Here is a 14,691-nt window from a genome sequence, read left to right on the forward strand (position 1 = left end):
CTGCAGCAGGGACCCACCCTCAGTCTGGTGGAAACTGTGACTGAAAGGCGTTGGGTTCGGAACAACTGGGAATGGGGAACAGCTACCTCACGAAAGCTCTTAAGCCCTGGACAAGCTGCCACCCTTGCCCATTAGGCTTCCAGATTGGCAGCAGGGGCTGGCATGGGGGCTGAGAGCCCCTGGTGATGAGGTCTACCACAGGGATGAGGCCTCAGTGGGAACTGCCTGGTGTTTCACAGCGCACCTCGTTGCACAGAAATTTTCTTGAGGTTGGCAGATGACCCAGCATCAACATAACACATTCCAACATAATACATTCCAAGATGGGAACTCTTGGGACCAAATCCCAGGTGGGACTTCTGGCCTTTTCTGAAACAATCTGGGCTGTTCTAACAAATAATATCACTATTATACAAGTTATATAGGTCAAACCAGGAACATGAAGCCCAGGGAAAAAGTACATTTTATGTTTTGATTTCTTCCTTTCTTTTGGCAAAAACTTATTGTTCCCATCCCTGCTGGGGCAGAAATGGAGCCCACTTGGTGTGGAGTTGGGGAGGGACCATTCTGCCTGACTGCATTGTATTGCAGGTGCCCCTCTGTTCCAGGTGCCCCTCCGGGTACGGTGGGGCCACCGTAGGAAACACGGTGTGGGTAGGCCATGCTGGCAAACACCAGGTGCCCAGTCCCCACCCTGGCTCCCACAAGGCCAGGTCTCCTTGGTGCAGAGTGACTGGACTACAGTTACAATAAGTCCTCGTTGGACCACACAGTGTGTGAAGTCCTGTCTGAGTTAGAGGCAAGTCTGAATGAGGCAATACTTGTTGCCTTGTAGAAGCTACATGTATTATTGAACAGATCATGAAATTGGTATCATTTGTGGGATCATCCTGCTCCCAGCTACCCAGGCTGGAAAAATAAGAGTCATTTTTAAATTTTTCCCTTTCCTAGATAGAAGCAGTCACCAAAATCAACATTAAAAACAATTCCTCTCAGTGATGTTTTTCCTTTTCATGTTCTGTCCTCTCCGTGGTCCAGCTTACCTGGAAGCACCTGGGATGCGGGTGAGCACAGGCTCTGGAGAAAAACAGCCTGACATGTATGTGGCTCTGCCATTCTGTCAGGTGAGTCGCACAAGCTAACTGTGTGTCCCTTGAGTCATTCTTACAAAATGAGATTCAGAATCACTCTTACTGTACGGGAAGGACCATTGTGAGGGTTATAAATTACATCTATAACAATGCAGATGATCAGATAGTGTAGTCCCAATTGTTGTTCAAATGGGATGATTATACAAAAAGTTTATAAGGATATGAACCAAAAATTTTTTAACTTACATATTTGTGCTTTTTAATATTTTTAAATTTTCACAATGAACATGTATTAATTTGGTAACTAAAAACCATAAGTATCATCTCAAGGCTCAGCTGAGCAAAGAGACAGTCCAAGCCCACCCACGCTTGTTGCCGGGATAGGGTCTTCCACACACAGCTGCTCCACCACACAGGCCTCTTCACAAAGCAGCTCAAAACACGGACTCTTGCTCACTTCATCACGCTGGGCAAGTAGGAAGAGTCAGAGAGACAAGAACGAGGGAAGACACACTGCTTTGTAACCTAATCTTGGAAGGAAACTCCCATCACTTTTGCTGCATTCTCTGTAGGAGAAGCAAGCCCACCTTAAACAGGATGCGAATATAAGGGGTGGAGATCCCTGAGAGCCATTTTAGAAGCTACCTACCACATGTGCATACCATTTATACCAAGTTTCCTTGTTTCCCTGGGAAGTGGGTTCACAGAGCTCCTCCCGCTGCCATCCCCCTTTCAGTCTTTTAACATCACACTCCAAGTGAGCAGTCACAGAATTTGAAGAATAAAGTTCTGTACAGTAACATGGAGGAGCCACATCTTTGAATGAGGAGGATATGGCAGTGCAGCCTGGCGGCCCTGTCTCATTCTCTCCCCCACCCCTCGGTCTCTTTCCCCATCCCCCCCTCCATCAGCAGACAGCTGACCACCACTGGCTTGAGGACAACCCTCTCCCACCATGTCAGATGCAAAAAAAATGCCCAGGGCTCATCTACATTCAGGCAGCAAATCTCCACTGGTACTGAGGCCAAAAATGAAACAATTACTGAAAAAAAAACATATTAATCTGGAATTTTCTCTTTTCTTCTGACACAGGTTGCAGGTCACACTGGCAGTCTAGAGATGGTTATTGCCTCCTTCTCTGAAAAAAAATTTTTAGACATTGGTGTAAATTTAAAGATTTTATTTATTCATACATTTTTAGATAGGGGAGCAGGGGTGAAAGAGAGGGAGAGAAAAATCCATGTGCAAGAGAAACCATCGACTGGTTGTCCCTCACATGCCCCCAACCAGGGACCTGGCCCACAACCCAGGCATGTGCCCTGACTGGGAATTGAACCAGTGACCTTTCAGTTCACAGGCTGATGCCTCAATCCACTGACCCACACCAGCCAGAGCTAAATACTTTTAAATCATAAAATAAAATACATAAAACTATAAAAGAAACCATTACAAAGAAAATGTTATTCTAATATATTCTAAATATGATGTACTAAAATATACTGCTTTTAGTAAGAAAAAAGGATTCTGGAAATATTATAACAAGAACTAGTGGAGGCTCTAATAACTACCAAAATACTGATCAGGGCATAAGTGATTTTTCAGTAAAAACTATAAGGTGATATGAAAATATCCCAACTTCTATTAATAACAAAGTCACACTTAAGTACAGCTAATACAACTGTGGTTTTGCATACATTCAAATGAAAATAAATGCTAAATTTTGGTAGGGAAAATCAAGATGTACTGTTTCCCTTCCCAAGTTAACCAGCACCCCCAAATTCTGTGAACCCAGGATAAGAACCCCTGGTGTTGAAATTATGGTCTAGAACACTGGACTGGGGTACACTTCTCAGATTACCCAGTTTAAATGCAGATGCTAACTGGCGTGTGCACCCTAACATTCTGCATTTCTAACAAGCCACCAGCTAATGCCCCTGTTCCAGCCCAAGGAGCACACAGTGAGGACGGAAAGGTCCGAGGTTTATCGTGGGAGAATTCAACCTGCATGGAGGTGAGAGTCAGAAGCCACAGAGATGGCATTTCTTCAACAGGAAGTCCCCAGGAATGGCTTGGGGACTTCACCTGGCTTCATCCTACAGGGGCATGCTGTCTTTTTCCATGTGCTCCATACCTGATGACAGAAAAGAAAAGTGGAGATTCTGAGTTGCTGGACACCCTCCCTTTTCAGAAAACTACCAGAAGTAAGAGCTGCTGGTCAGCTAAGTTGCCGACCCTTGGCCCACCTCAGCACGAGTGCTCACATCCATCTGGAGAGCACAGAAGTGACTCGCAAGGTTAAAAGGGTTCACCAGGACTTAAAAGTTGAAGTGATCATGGAAAAGGAAATAAAGTCACTAAAGATTCTTAAGTTACTGACATATGTACCTTCATTCTTTTCCTGGGGGCACAGAAAATGCACATAAATCAAATATTTCATATATAATTATATATAATATATAACATGCATTATACAATAACACATGTATATAAAATACATAATATATATAAACTTAGTCTCTAAACTAGGTTCTTTTATTGATGCAAAATCAGCTGTCACTAAACTCCAGTGTCCTTGTACTTGAGATGTATTTAATATACAGAAAAAAAATACTAAAACATCAGAAAAGCCCTGACCAAGTGGCTCAGTTGGTTGGAGCATCATCTGATGCACCCCAAAAGTTGCAGGTTCCATCCCCAGTCAGGGAGCACCCTGCGGGGAGGCAACCAATTGATGATTCTCTCACATCAATGTTTCTTTCTTCCTCCCTCTTTCTTCCTCTCTCTAAAAGCAACAAACATATCCTCCGGTGAGGCTTTAGAAAAAAAATATTTTTAAACAAGGGAAAAAAATCCAAATTAACAAATAAATTGCTATTATTAGCAGTACAATAGCCAGAAGTAAGCAAAATATCAAGGATAGTTTTATTTGTCCCATCCAGAGCAATTTTTACTAAGAAAAAAGAAATCTGGAGACCTAAGGCATTGGGTTACATTTCTTCAGCCTCTTTGGGTGGTACCCCTTCTGTACCACCTCTCTGCATCCAGCACCCTCAATGAACCTTAATTCAAAAGCCAGATTGGAACTGCCATCAACCCCACACCTCCAGATTCTGGTTCTTTAGTGAAATAGCAGAAATTGCCAAGTTTCAACCCAGCTACAAGGGCTGCTGGGCTGCTCTTAGGGTTCCCTCTGCTGGCCACAGATGGAAACAGGAGTAGAAATCGCCACACAGGTAAAAAGAGTCATTTAAGAAAAGTTGAGAGGATCCTGCCAAGATGGAGGCATAGGTTGATACACTTTGCTTCCTTGCACAACCAAAAGAAAGACAACAACAAATTTAGAAACAAAAAACAACCAGAACTTCTAGAAATCAAACTGTATGGAAGTCCGACAACCAAACATTCATCCAGACTGATGCACTGAGACAAAGAAATATGACCCAAATGAAAGAACAGATCAAAACTCCGGAAAAGAAACTAAGTGACAAGGAGATAGCCAACCTATCAGATGCACAGTTCAAAATACTGGTAATCAGGATGCTCACAGAATCGGTTGAGTATGGTTGTAAAATTGAGGAAAAAGTGAAGGCTATGCAAACTGAAATAAAGGAAAATGTGCAGGGAGCTAATAGGGAAGGTAAGGAAACCGGGACTCAAATCAATGATTTGCAGAAGGAATAAAGAAACATTCGCCCAGAACAGAATGAAGAAACAGGAATTCAAAAAAATGGGGGGGGGGGGGGGCCTTAGGAACCTCTAGGACAACTTTAAATGTTCCAACATCCAAATCATAGGGGTACCAAAAGGAGAAGAGGAAGAGCAACAAATTGAAAACTTATTTGAAAACATAATGAAGGAGAACTCCATAATCTGGTGAAGGAAATAGGCTTCCAGGGAGTCCAGGAAGCTCAGAGAGTCCCAAACAAGTTGGACCGAAGGAAGCACACACCAAGACACATCATAATTACATTACCCAAGATGAAAGATAAGGAGAGAATTTTAAAAGCAGCAAGAGGAAAGAAAAGAGTTACCTACAAAGGAGTGCCCACAAAGCTATCACCTGATTTCTCAAAAGCAACCTTGCAGACAAGAAGGGGCTGGAAAGAAGTATTTGAAGTCATGAAAAGCAAGGACCTACATCCAAGATTGCCCTATTCAACAAAGTTCTCATTTAGAATGGAAGGGCAGATAAAATGCTTCCCAGATAAGGTCAAGTTCAAGGAGTTCGTCATCACCAAGCCCTTATTATATGAAATGTTAAAGGGACTTATCTAAGAAAAAGAAGATCAAAACTATGAACAGTAAAATGACAACAAACTTACAAATAACAACTGAACCTAAAAAAAAACAAAAATGAAAACAAACTAAGGAAACAACTAGAACAGGAACAGCATCACAGAAATGGAGATCACACGGAGGGTTATCAGTGGGGAGAGAGTGGAGGAAGAATGGGGGGAAAAGTACAGGGAATAAGAAGCATAAATAGTAGGTACAAAATAAACAGCTGGAGGTTAAGAATAGTATAGGAAATGGAGAAGCCAAAGCACTTAAATATATGACCCATGGACATGAACTAAGTCAGGGAGGCTGGGGGAATGCTGGTGGGAGGGGTGGTGCAGGGTGGAGGGGGATAAAGAGGAGGAAAGAAATGGGACAACTGTAATAGCATAATCAATAAAATATACTTAAAAAATAATGAGTTCAGAGGCAGGCAGCATTGTAATAAGAATATCTTCCTCTAGGGTTCAGCTGGGGATCAAATGAGATAACATTATAGTTTTGAAAGTATTTCTTAATATTTTGTAAACAGTCTTTATTTTTTATCCTCACATTTACCCCCACCCAGACTATATCTATTTAGTATTTACTTATCAACTGAGTCTATTCCAAAAATAAAAAGAAATGCCCACACTTGTCCTGATCTTAGAGGACAATTGAAAGTAATGTGAAGGGCTATAGGGAATGTCAAAACAAACTTCTCACTCTGGCTGGTGTGGCACAGTGGACCAAGTGTCATCCCTCGAACCAAAAGGTCGCTGGTTTGATTCCCAGTCAGAGCACATGCCTGGGTTGCAGGCCAGTTAGGGGCACATGAGAGGCTACTGATCAGTGTTTCTGTCCTTCTCTTTCTCCCTCCCTTCCCCTCTCTCTGAAAATAAATAAATAAAATCTTTTTAAAAAAAAGTTTCTCAAGGCAATTTAAGAAAGGGTTTATACAGTGGGAGATGACAGCCTTATGGGAGGGCATTTATGTTAAGCCAGGTGAGGGTAGTGGATTTTACTCTAATCTTTAAAGATAAACAAGGAAAAAAAATCATTTCAGGTTATGAGCTAGATACTCCCCACCCCCATCCTTTAGAATATTTGTACAGTTTAGGGTCATAGTTCACTGCTGATGGAGGTGGATCTGCAGGTTGAGCATATTTCAAAAGACTGGTAACATTGTTGCTCCTAGGCATCTCACTAGAGAGCCACCAGCAAGAATAGGAGCTCTTTCTGTACGTCCTTTCGTACTGAGAAAGAAAATGTTTCAAACCTGAGCTTTGTAGTCTGACGTTATTAGCTGTTCATTTGGGAAAGTTATCATTTGTGATAAATTTTAATGGGCATACCATCCAGAAATTTCATCTAGAAGGCCATCAGTCTTGGCAGAGAACAATGACCATTAAATGACCAGTCTTAGAAGATAACTAATGATTGCAGACAGTCTTTACTTTGTATCCAAACTGACAACAAGGATCCTGACATGCTTTTTTCCTACAAAATGCCTTAGAAAAGAGGGACCTTTATCAGCCTGCTTGGAAACACATTTAAAATAAAACTTTGACACATGCTTGTAAAAAAAAAAAAAAGAAGAAGAAGAAGAAGAAAAGGTGACAATATTTGGGTGATTGCCAAAGAAAAATTTCCAATAAGAACTCCCACCCCCAGGCATTCTAGTTATGAAAACAAAATACTGACCATATTAAAACTTTATAAAAACACAAAAATGATTTCCTTTAAGATTTTTAAGGATAAAATTAGAAAAAAAATTGGAAGAAAGCAAAAGACTCTTTTTGTTTTCTGTCACTGAGAAAAATAAGAAATTTATATTTACATTTTCCAAATCTTAGCAGTCTGGTCTCAGGGTTTCAGAAGTGATGTTGATGATGTAAGAGATGGTGGCTACACAGCTTGGGAGCCCCAAGGTCACATTCCACAAGCCTTTTAAAAAGTGAAAAATAAACTGAAATAATAAAGAATTCCTAAAACTCAACAACAGAAACCAAACAATCCAATTCAAAAATGAGCAAAGGATTTGAACAGACATTTCTCCAAAAAAGATATACAAATTGTTAATTAGCACTTAAAAAGATGCTCAACATCACTAATCATCAGGGAAATGCAAATGAAAACCACAGTGAGATATCACCTCACAACCATTAGGATGGATACTACCAAAAAAATAGCAAGTGTCAGACAGGATGTGAAGAAATTGGAAACGTTGTGTGCTGCTGTACAAGGAAAGCAAAATCGTGCAGCTCTGGTCCATGTTACTCTGGCTAAGAGTAATGAAGCCTAGAGAGGAAGTTTGGAGAGCATCCAGTGGGCAAATACAGGGATGTGCTGGGAGAGCAGCTGGCTGGAAGAGGGCCTGGAAGCTCCAGACCATTTCCCTCATACTTGTCCTCTGCACCTCTTCCCTTTTGCTGTTCCAGTTGTATCCTTTATAATAAATTGTTAACAAAATAGAACACTTCTCTGAGTTCTGTGAGCCATTCTAACAAATTACTGAGCCCAAGGAAGGGGAAATCCTTGATTTATGGCTGGTTAGTCAGAGCACCAGTCATAGCCTGGGACTTGGGATTGCCATCTGTGCTGGGGAGGCAGTCTGAGGGACTGAGTCCTTAACATGCAGGGTGTGTGTGGTAACTGCAGGTAGTACCAGAATTCAACTGTAGGACACCAAGTTGGTGTCCAGAGAGTTGGAGAACTGCTTAATATGAAAAAAAAAACAAACCTCACATATTTGCTGTCAGAAGTGCTCTGTGCATAGGAAACACGTTTTATTTTAATATTTTTCCGTGTAAAATGAGCAATTTTTTGCCCAAATTTTTGAGGGAAATATAAAATGATATGCATTACACATGGGTAGTACTAATTCTGTATCTATATAAATGTTTTTTTATTTATGTTTATGTGTTAAAAGTGTAACTCTAGAGAATAATAACAATACACATATGCAAAATTATACCTTGGAATATGATAATAGGTTTTGTTTCTAAATATGAATAAAAATTGAATTAAAAGTTAAAGAAAAAGATTTTTTTTCCTGAAAGTCTGAGCCAAAAACATGGATGTGCATTATACATGGCAACATACGGTCAGAGCACTGTCTCAACAATGCATGTGTACACCCATGTTTATGGCAGCATCACTCGTGCACGGCCATGAGGGGGAGCTATCCAAACACCCACTGACAGGACACCCTCTGAATGGGTCGACACAGTGTGGTGTGTCCCTGTGATGGCGTAGTATTAGCCTTGAGAGGGAAGGAAATTCTGACACACGCCGTAATACAGATGAACCTTGAGGACATTGTCCTAACTGAAGTCAGCCAGACACAAAGAGCAAGCACTATGTGACACCACTTAAATGAGTTACCAGGAATAGTCCAGTTCATACAGACAAGTAGAACAATGGTTGCCAGGGCAGATGAGGAGTTACTGTTTGATGGATACAGAGTTTCGGTTTGCAAGACGAAAACATTCTGGAGCTTGGTTGTTCAAAAATGTGAATATATTTAGCACTACTGAGCTGTACACTCAAAAATGGTTAAGATAGTAAATTTTATGTGTATTTTACAATTACTTTTTTTTAAATTTTTAAGTAAATTGAAACAACACATCAGTACAATCATTCCTTCATTTGCTGCCCTGCCCACACCTGGTTCAGCTTCTAGAAACTTAGAAAGTTAGAGCTGGTGGGGATTTAAAGATCCAGCTCAACTTCACAGGTTAAAATAATGGAGGTCACAATGTTAGGTGACCTGTGAAGGTCTTGGTGGGTTAGCAGTGAAGACTAAAAGGAAGTGAAATGGGGAACAAAGCAAGGGTCCTCAAAAATGTAGGAATATCCCCCACAGCCCATTGTTGGGGGATGGGGAGAGAGCAGTTGACAGTCATTTAAGATACTTTGCGTTACAATGGCAAGTGGGTAGCCACATCTTTTCTGAAGGGAAGCTTTTCTACCACTCCAGGCAAAAGGTGTCCTAGTGACTCAGCATTTAGTGACTCCTGATAAAGCCCTGGGAGGTGACTGTCCTCCCTGGAAGCCCCTGCATCACAGGAACTCTTGCCCTGACTAAAGATGGCAGCCAAGAGAAGATAAAAGGCACCGGAAACTGACCAATATAACTCATTGTAGGAGGAGCCAGAGATGAGGTCAGGTAGGAAGCTCTGGGTCGTGATTTAAACTAAGGCAGGCACAGAGAGAGAGGTTGGTCTGCCTTGAGGGCTGAGAGAGTAGGTAGCAGCTGTGATCTACAGTGAAGAGGGCAGCCTGTGAGAGAATTTCAGCCATGCTGCCTGTAGTGAGGGAGGAGCTACGTCTGCTCCTCTGAACAGGCAGCCACGAGGAAGGAGCCATGAGGTCTGAGAGAAAGCAGCAAGCAGCTGAGCAGTTTGTAGTCAGGTTTTGCCATGTGGCCTGGTGTAGTAAGGAAGGAGCTGGAGTAAGAGACCTGCTAGGAAACCTGCCTGGAGAAGGGCACAGCTGATGGTGCTGGGAATTGCAAGGACCTGCCTAACCAAACACAGATTAGTGGGAGATGACTGGAATGCTGTACTGTGCCTGGGAATGCTAAGACTAGAGACTTTTGCTTCCCTGAAGGATGTACAGAGAAGCCATTTTCTTGGGACTTGTGCTTTCCTAGACTTCACCATGATCCAGTGTAACATGACACATTTTTCTGGCCAACCACGTGGAGGCTGAGGAGAAGTACCACAGATCCTGAAGGAGAGGGCTGCTGCAAGAGGACGGCAATTCTGAAACCTATGAGTGTACCTTCCAGAGGGGATGGAGAACTGTTTGTGCAGCCAGCTTAACAACAGATAAGGAGATGGGGAACTACTGGGCTTATTTTTGGCTTATAGCCTGGTGAGGAGCAAAGGCAGTGCACGGTCTCGTGGGAGAGCTGGGCTCCAAGAAGGAGCACTCCAATCTCCAAGGCTGGAATCCCGTGAATAAAAACCTGTTTCCCTCAACAGTAACTGTTGGGTTGTGCACCAAGGTGCCATGTGCACAGGCCCCAGTTAGCTCGGGTATAGAAGGGCTCTTGTCTCCCAGACGGGCACCCTAGCTTCACCACAACCCTGTGGGGACGGCACATTTCTTGATGGGGAGAGTAATGACGACTCTCACCCACTCAAGGCTCATTCCCAAAGATCACGGATCTGGGAGGTCAGGCAGGCCTAGAAGAATACATAACTTTGGTTAAAGTCCACGTGATCTGAATTTCATAGCCCCCGGAGCAAACTTGGAGGGAGATGAGGAGAGAAATATGACCTACTTAAATGTTGACAGGGCATAGTAAGTCTTGTAATATGTTCCATTGACTTATTTTGTAATTTTTCCCAATACAACCTTAAAAGGAGCATCACTCTTGAAGGCAGACTGAAGAACTGACTGTTTTTCTGCCTGTCTGCCATAATATCACACACAGTAGGAGGCATGCGTATAAATTATTTTTTATTTTACTTTGATGATTGGGAAAAATATAAGATCAAATCAAAGCTAACGGATAACTCTACTGGCAGTTAATCAGGTAATTTAATGAAAATAAAAATATGTCTGTTTAAACTGAAAAAATGCTCTCTCTGTCACTTTGCTTTGGCTGGGGCCTTTGAAGTTAAGGCGAAGATGCTGGTAAGAAAGTAATCTGTTTCACACCGTCGACCTTGTACCTCCTCGTAAGCACAGGCAGTAGCGGTGAACAGCAGGGGAGTGGTCAACTGCACAGGACCCCTGCAAACAATCCCTTTAAACAGTGGCTTATTTTGAGAAGAATCACTTTTGGCTGGTAAGGCTTTGCCCGGACACATTTCTCAGGGCAATGACGGCTCATTGTGCAGTGCGTGTGAGGTAGATTCTCTCAGACATTTCTTTTCTTGCTTTCACCAGAGGGTGTCCCACACCTCAAAGGTCTGGTGTCACTTTCCCACATCCAAGAAGGACCGCCCTCATAGCCACCAGACCGCAGGTCCGTCTAACTCTTCAAATCTGGAGGGATGTTTTCTTCGTCCACAGGTTGTTTAGGTTTTAACTGACTGCTCAGAGTTAAAAAGGAGTATCTCAAGCCCCCTGCCATGCTGAAAGGAAGAAAAAAAAAAAAGTGAAAATAAAGAAAACCCCCAGCAATCACCGCAATCTTCACAAACAGAGTCAGCCTAACTTGAGGGAATTACTGAGCCCCCTGGTTTTCCTCATCTGTAGATTACTTGGTTGGAATTACCCCTCTTACTTTAAAAATCTTCTGGGGCAGAAAAAAAAAGAGTAGGTCAAATCTAATACAGAACCTTATTGAGAAAATAAACACTTGGTTATTACTGAAGAAACTATACATTACTATCCTAAAAAGCATCCCATGTCTGGAACCCCGAATGGCCTTTCACAAGTAAAACTCAGTCACTCCTCTCGGCGCCCTCAGCACGTGGGGCTCTGACAGAGCTCAAGTTTACTGAGGCCCACTTCACAAGAGGAAGACAGAGAATGCAGGGGACTTTTCTGTGAGGAAGACACATGAATTAAATTTAGATCTCAGCCCCCAGAATGTTAACTACTCATGACCCCATGCTCTACAGGAGGGAGTATGTCACAAAAACAGATGAACTGAGTAGTTTAGGTACAATTATCTTAAAAACTGTCATGTCAAAACACCTATTCTTTCACTTATACTCATCAGACTTTTAAAAATTCATATTTTGCTAAAACAAATTCATTTTAAAAATCCCACTTACCAAATATTTAAGCCTATGAAGTTTGACACAGAGAAAATGTAATCTCCACCGACTACCATCCCAATGTAGGCAATGGATACATTCTGCAGGAAAAGACAGGACTGGTCACTTTAAAAGTAAAGAATTTAGGAGAAAAATATGATGAAATCGGAAACTAAATATTTCAGTTACTCTGCACATAGTAGGTGATCACGGAATGTTAGATGAAGGAACACAAACCACTGCATGGGCCTCACTGGAAAGTGAAGTGAACCGCGCACGATACACACAAGCACACCGCATCACTCGCGCCCCTTCGCTCGTGCACAGGAAGAAGACGCACGAGCTGGGCTGTAACCAGCATTCCAGATCCCAGCTCTTCACCATTACTGGGCAGTAAATTTTAATTATATTGATCCTAAACTTAGCAGATTAGAGACATTTCATAAATTCCAAGCACTTCTCTGTCCAGTGTATTCTAAGAGGCCTTTGGGCAATCAACAGACCAGCCTGCTGTGGAAGCAGGCAGGTTTCCTCACTCGGGGAGTCATGTGAAAAGAAAAACAAAGCACCTGTAGGAGAGAACTCAGAACACCCCTCCCCTCCATCATTCGTGAGTGTATTCAAATGCAGAGGCACACACATGAAAATACCCACACCAATCTACGAGTCTATCACCCTGTAATTGAGCATATATAGAGACTGAAACTGTTTTTCACAAGAATTCCCTTTCTTGATCAGCAGATCCTCCCAGAAAGCCAAAGTATACATGACAAGATATCTTGGTGAGTGCAGAAATTTGGCATTTTTTTGGTTTTTTCATTTTACGCTCCCAGATCATTCTCTCCTCCCAATTGAAAATCGTAATTTGTCTCTCCTTTTTAAATTAGTGAGTCCTCCCTCTGTTTAATGCACTAAGGAGGTTGGAAGACGGAAGAAACCATCACCCAGGCACAGGTGAATATGTCACAAGCCTCCATTCTGACTACCATATAAACAATAAAATCAAATTTAGCTTCTACTGCAAAGATCGGGTTCACAGTCAAGTTCTCAATTCAATTATACATCCCAAGGCTTCACCCAGTTACCTTGACGGCTCCAACCACCGCTGTCGTCAGGGCGGAGTTGTAGTAGCTGCACAGCACCGTGGAGTACATCAACAGAAACCTGGGCAAGGGGGCAAACCCTGAGTGTGGGCCTGACGGTGCTGGGTAGTAACAACAGATTGCTTAAGAAGAGCCAGCGAGTGCCCCCCACTCAGGTACTTTAATACCAAAAAGTTTTATGGCCTACATTTTAAAACATTCTTAACTCTGACCTTTTACAGGAAATTGGTCTAGTTGTACATTCGCCAAAACTTCTACCTTGTGTCCTTTTCATTTTGTCTATTTTTCGCATTCATGTTTCTTTGAAAAGGAGGTAAGAACAATGAGATTTTTAAAATGATCTGAAATCTTTCACTTGACAGCTATGTTACAACACTGGTTTTTAACCTTCTCTGTGTACCAGAATCACCTGGTGCACTTGGAACACACAATAATGCCAGGCAGAGGTTCTCTTTCGAGTGGTTTGAGGTGGGCCCTGCATGCAATCTCACAGCCCCATGGATGACCCTCATGTGCAGCTAGCCAAAAAACTACAGGTGCTAGAAAAATCAGCCCTGGCTGGGGTGGCTGAGTGAATTGAGCATTGGCTTGCCAACTGAAAGCTCACTGGTTCGATTCCCAGTCAGGGCACAGGCCTGGGTTGCAGGGCAGGTCCTGGGCTGGGGGCATATGAGAGGCAAGTGATCTCTCACACAACGATGTTTCTCTCTGTCTCCCTCCCTTGCCCTCTCTCTAAAAATAAATAAATAAATAAATAAATAAATAAATAAATTCTTTACAAAGGAAAATTGGCTAAGCAGTCACTAGCTTTAGACAAAGGAGATTGAAATGAATGGATTCTCCATTTAGTGATAATCCTGTACCCATTACCAAAGTTAATCCAACAGGCATTCGACACTCTCCAGTATTCTGACACTTAAATTTGTTAACAAAATGATGGCAGAATTGTGACCAAGTTCCAGACAAGAATATATACATACCCAGAAAATTGATTGAAATGAATCTACAGTCAGATTCATTTCAATCAAGCAGTGAAGAAAATTAGCTTCACCCTAAGTGGGGTGCAAAATACCACCCACCTGAATCAGGTAATTAAATGGTGAAAGGGATTACAATCAAAACTGGTTGAGAATGAAACTGAAAAAACAGAGAGAGCACAGATGACATGTTGGATTTTAAACCTAAATCCCAGATAGAAGGCAGGAACTTGGATCTCCCACTGACAGAGGGAACCAGGTTCTCAGAAAGGATCATCCTATGCACCTGGTAAGTAAATCCTGCAGGAATTTTAGCACTCGGTCTCTGATCCAGGCCCAAATCTCTCATTGTTGGTAACAGAATCAGAATCATCAATCAACACAGTAACCACTTTTGGCCTAAGATGTGTATTACCAAGTGCAGTAGAGAAAAAATTAGAGATAAAGTACAATATGCCAAGCTTTAACATAAAGTTGAAAAATAAACTCAATTACAGTTTTAAATTTTGTAATTCTCAGAAAAATGTGTCTTTATTATGAA

The 14,691-nt window shown here is 42.0% G+C and overlaps 1 protein-coding gene across 6 annotated transcripts in view; it reads right to left on the reverse strand.

The window, feature by feature from the left end:
• Positions 1–10,803: 10,803 nt before the first annotated feature.
• Positions 10,804–14,691, reverse strand: part of SLC35D2 (solute carrier family 35 member D2) — a 58,469-nt gene continuing 54,581 nt past the window's right edge. For 5 of the 6 annotated variants that reach the window (XM_036021491.1, XM_036021487.1, XM_036021489.1 and 2 more), the window contains 3 exons: positions 13,156–13,234; positions 12,089–12,171; positions 10,804–11,440 (listed from right to left, as the gene is read on the reverse strand). In XM_036021491.1, the coding sequence (XP_035877384.1) occupies positions 11,338–11,440; positions 12,089–12,171; positions 13,156–13,234 (265 nt within the window). In that variant the 3' untranslated portion in view covers positions 10,804–11,337. The remainder of the gene's footprint in view (positions 11,441–12,088; positions 12,172–13,155; positions 13,235–14,691) is intronic. The other variant, XM_036021490.1, reaches the window with a different exon arrangement.

The sequence above is a fragment of the Phyllostomus discolor genome, chromosome 3, assembly GCF_004126475.2.
Source record: "Phyllostomus discolor isolate MPI-MPIP mPhyDis1 chromosome 3, mPhyDis1.pri.v3, whole genome shotgun sequence".
NCBI lineage: Eukaryota > Metazoa > Chordata > Mammalia > Chiroptera > Phyllostomidae > Phyllostomus > Phyllostomus discolor.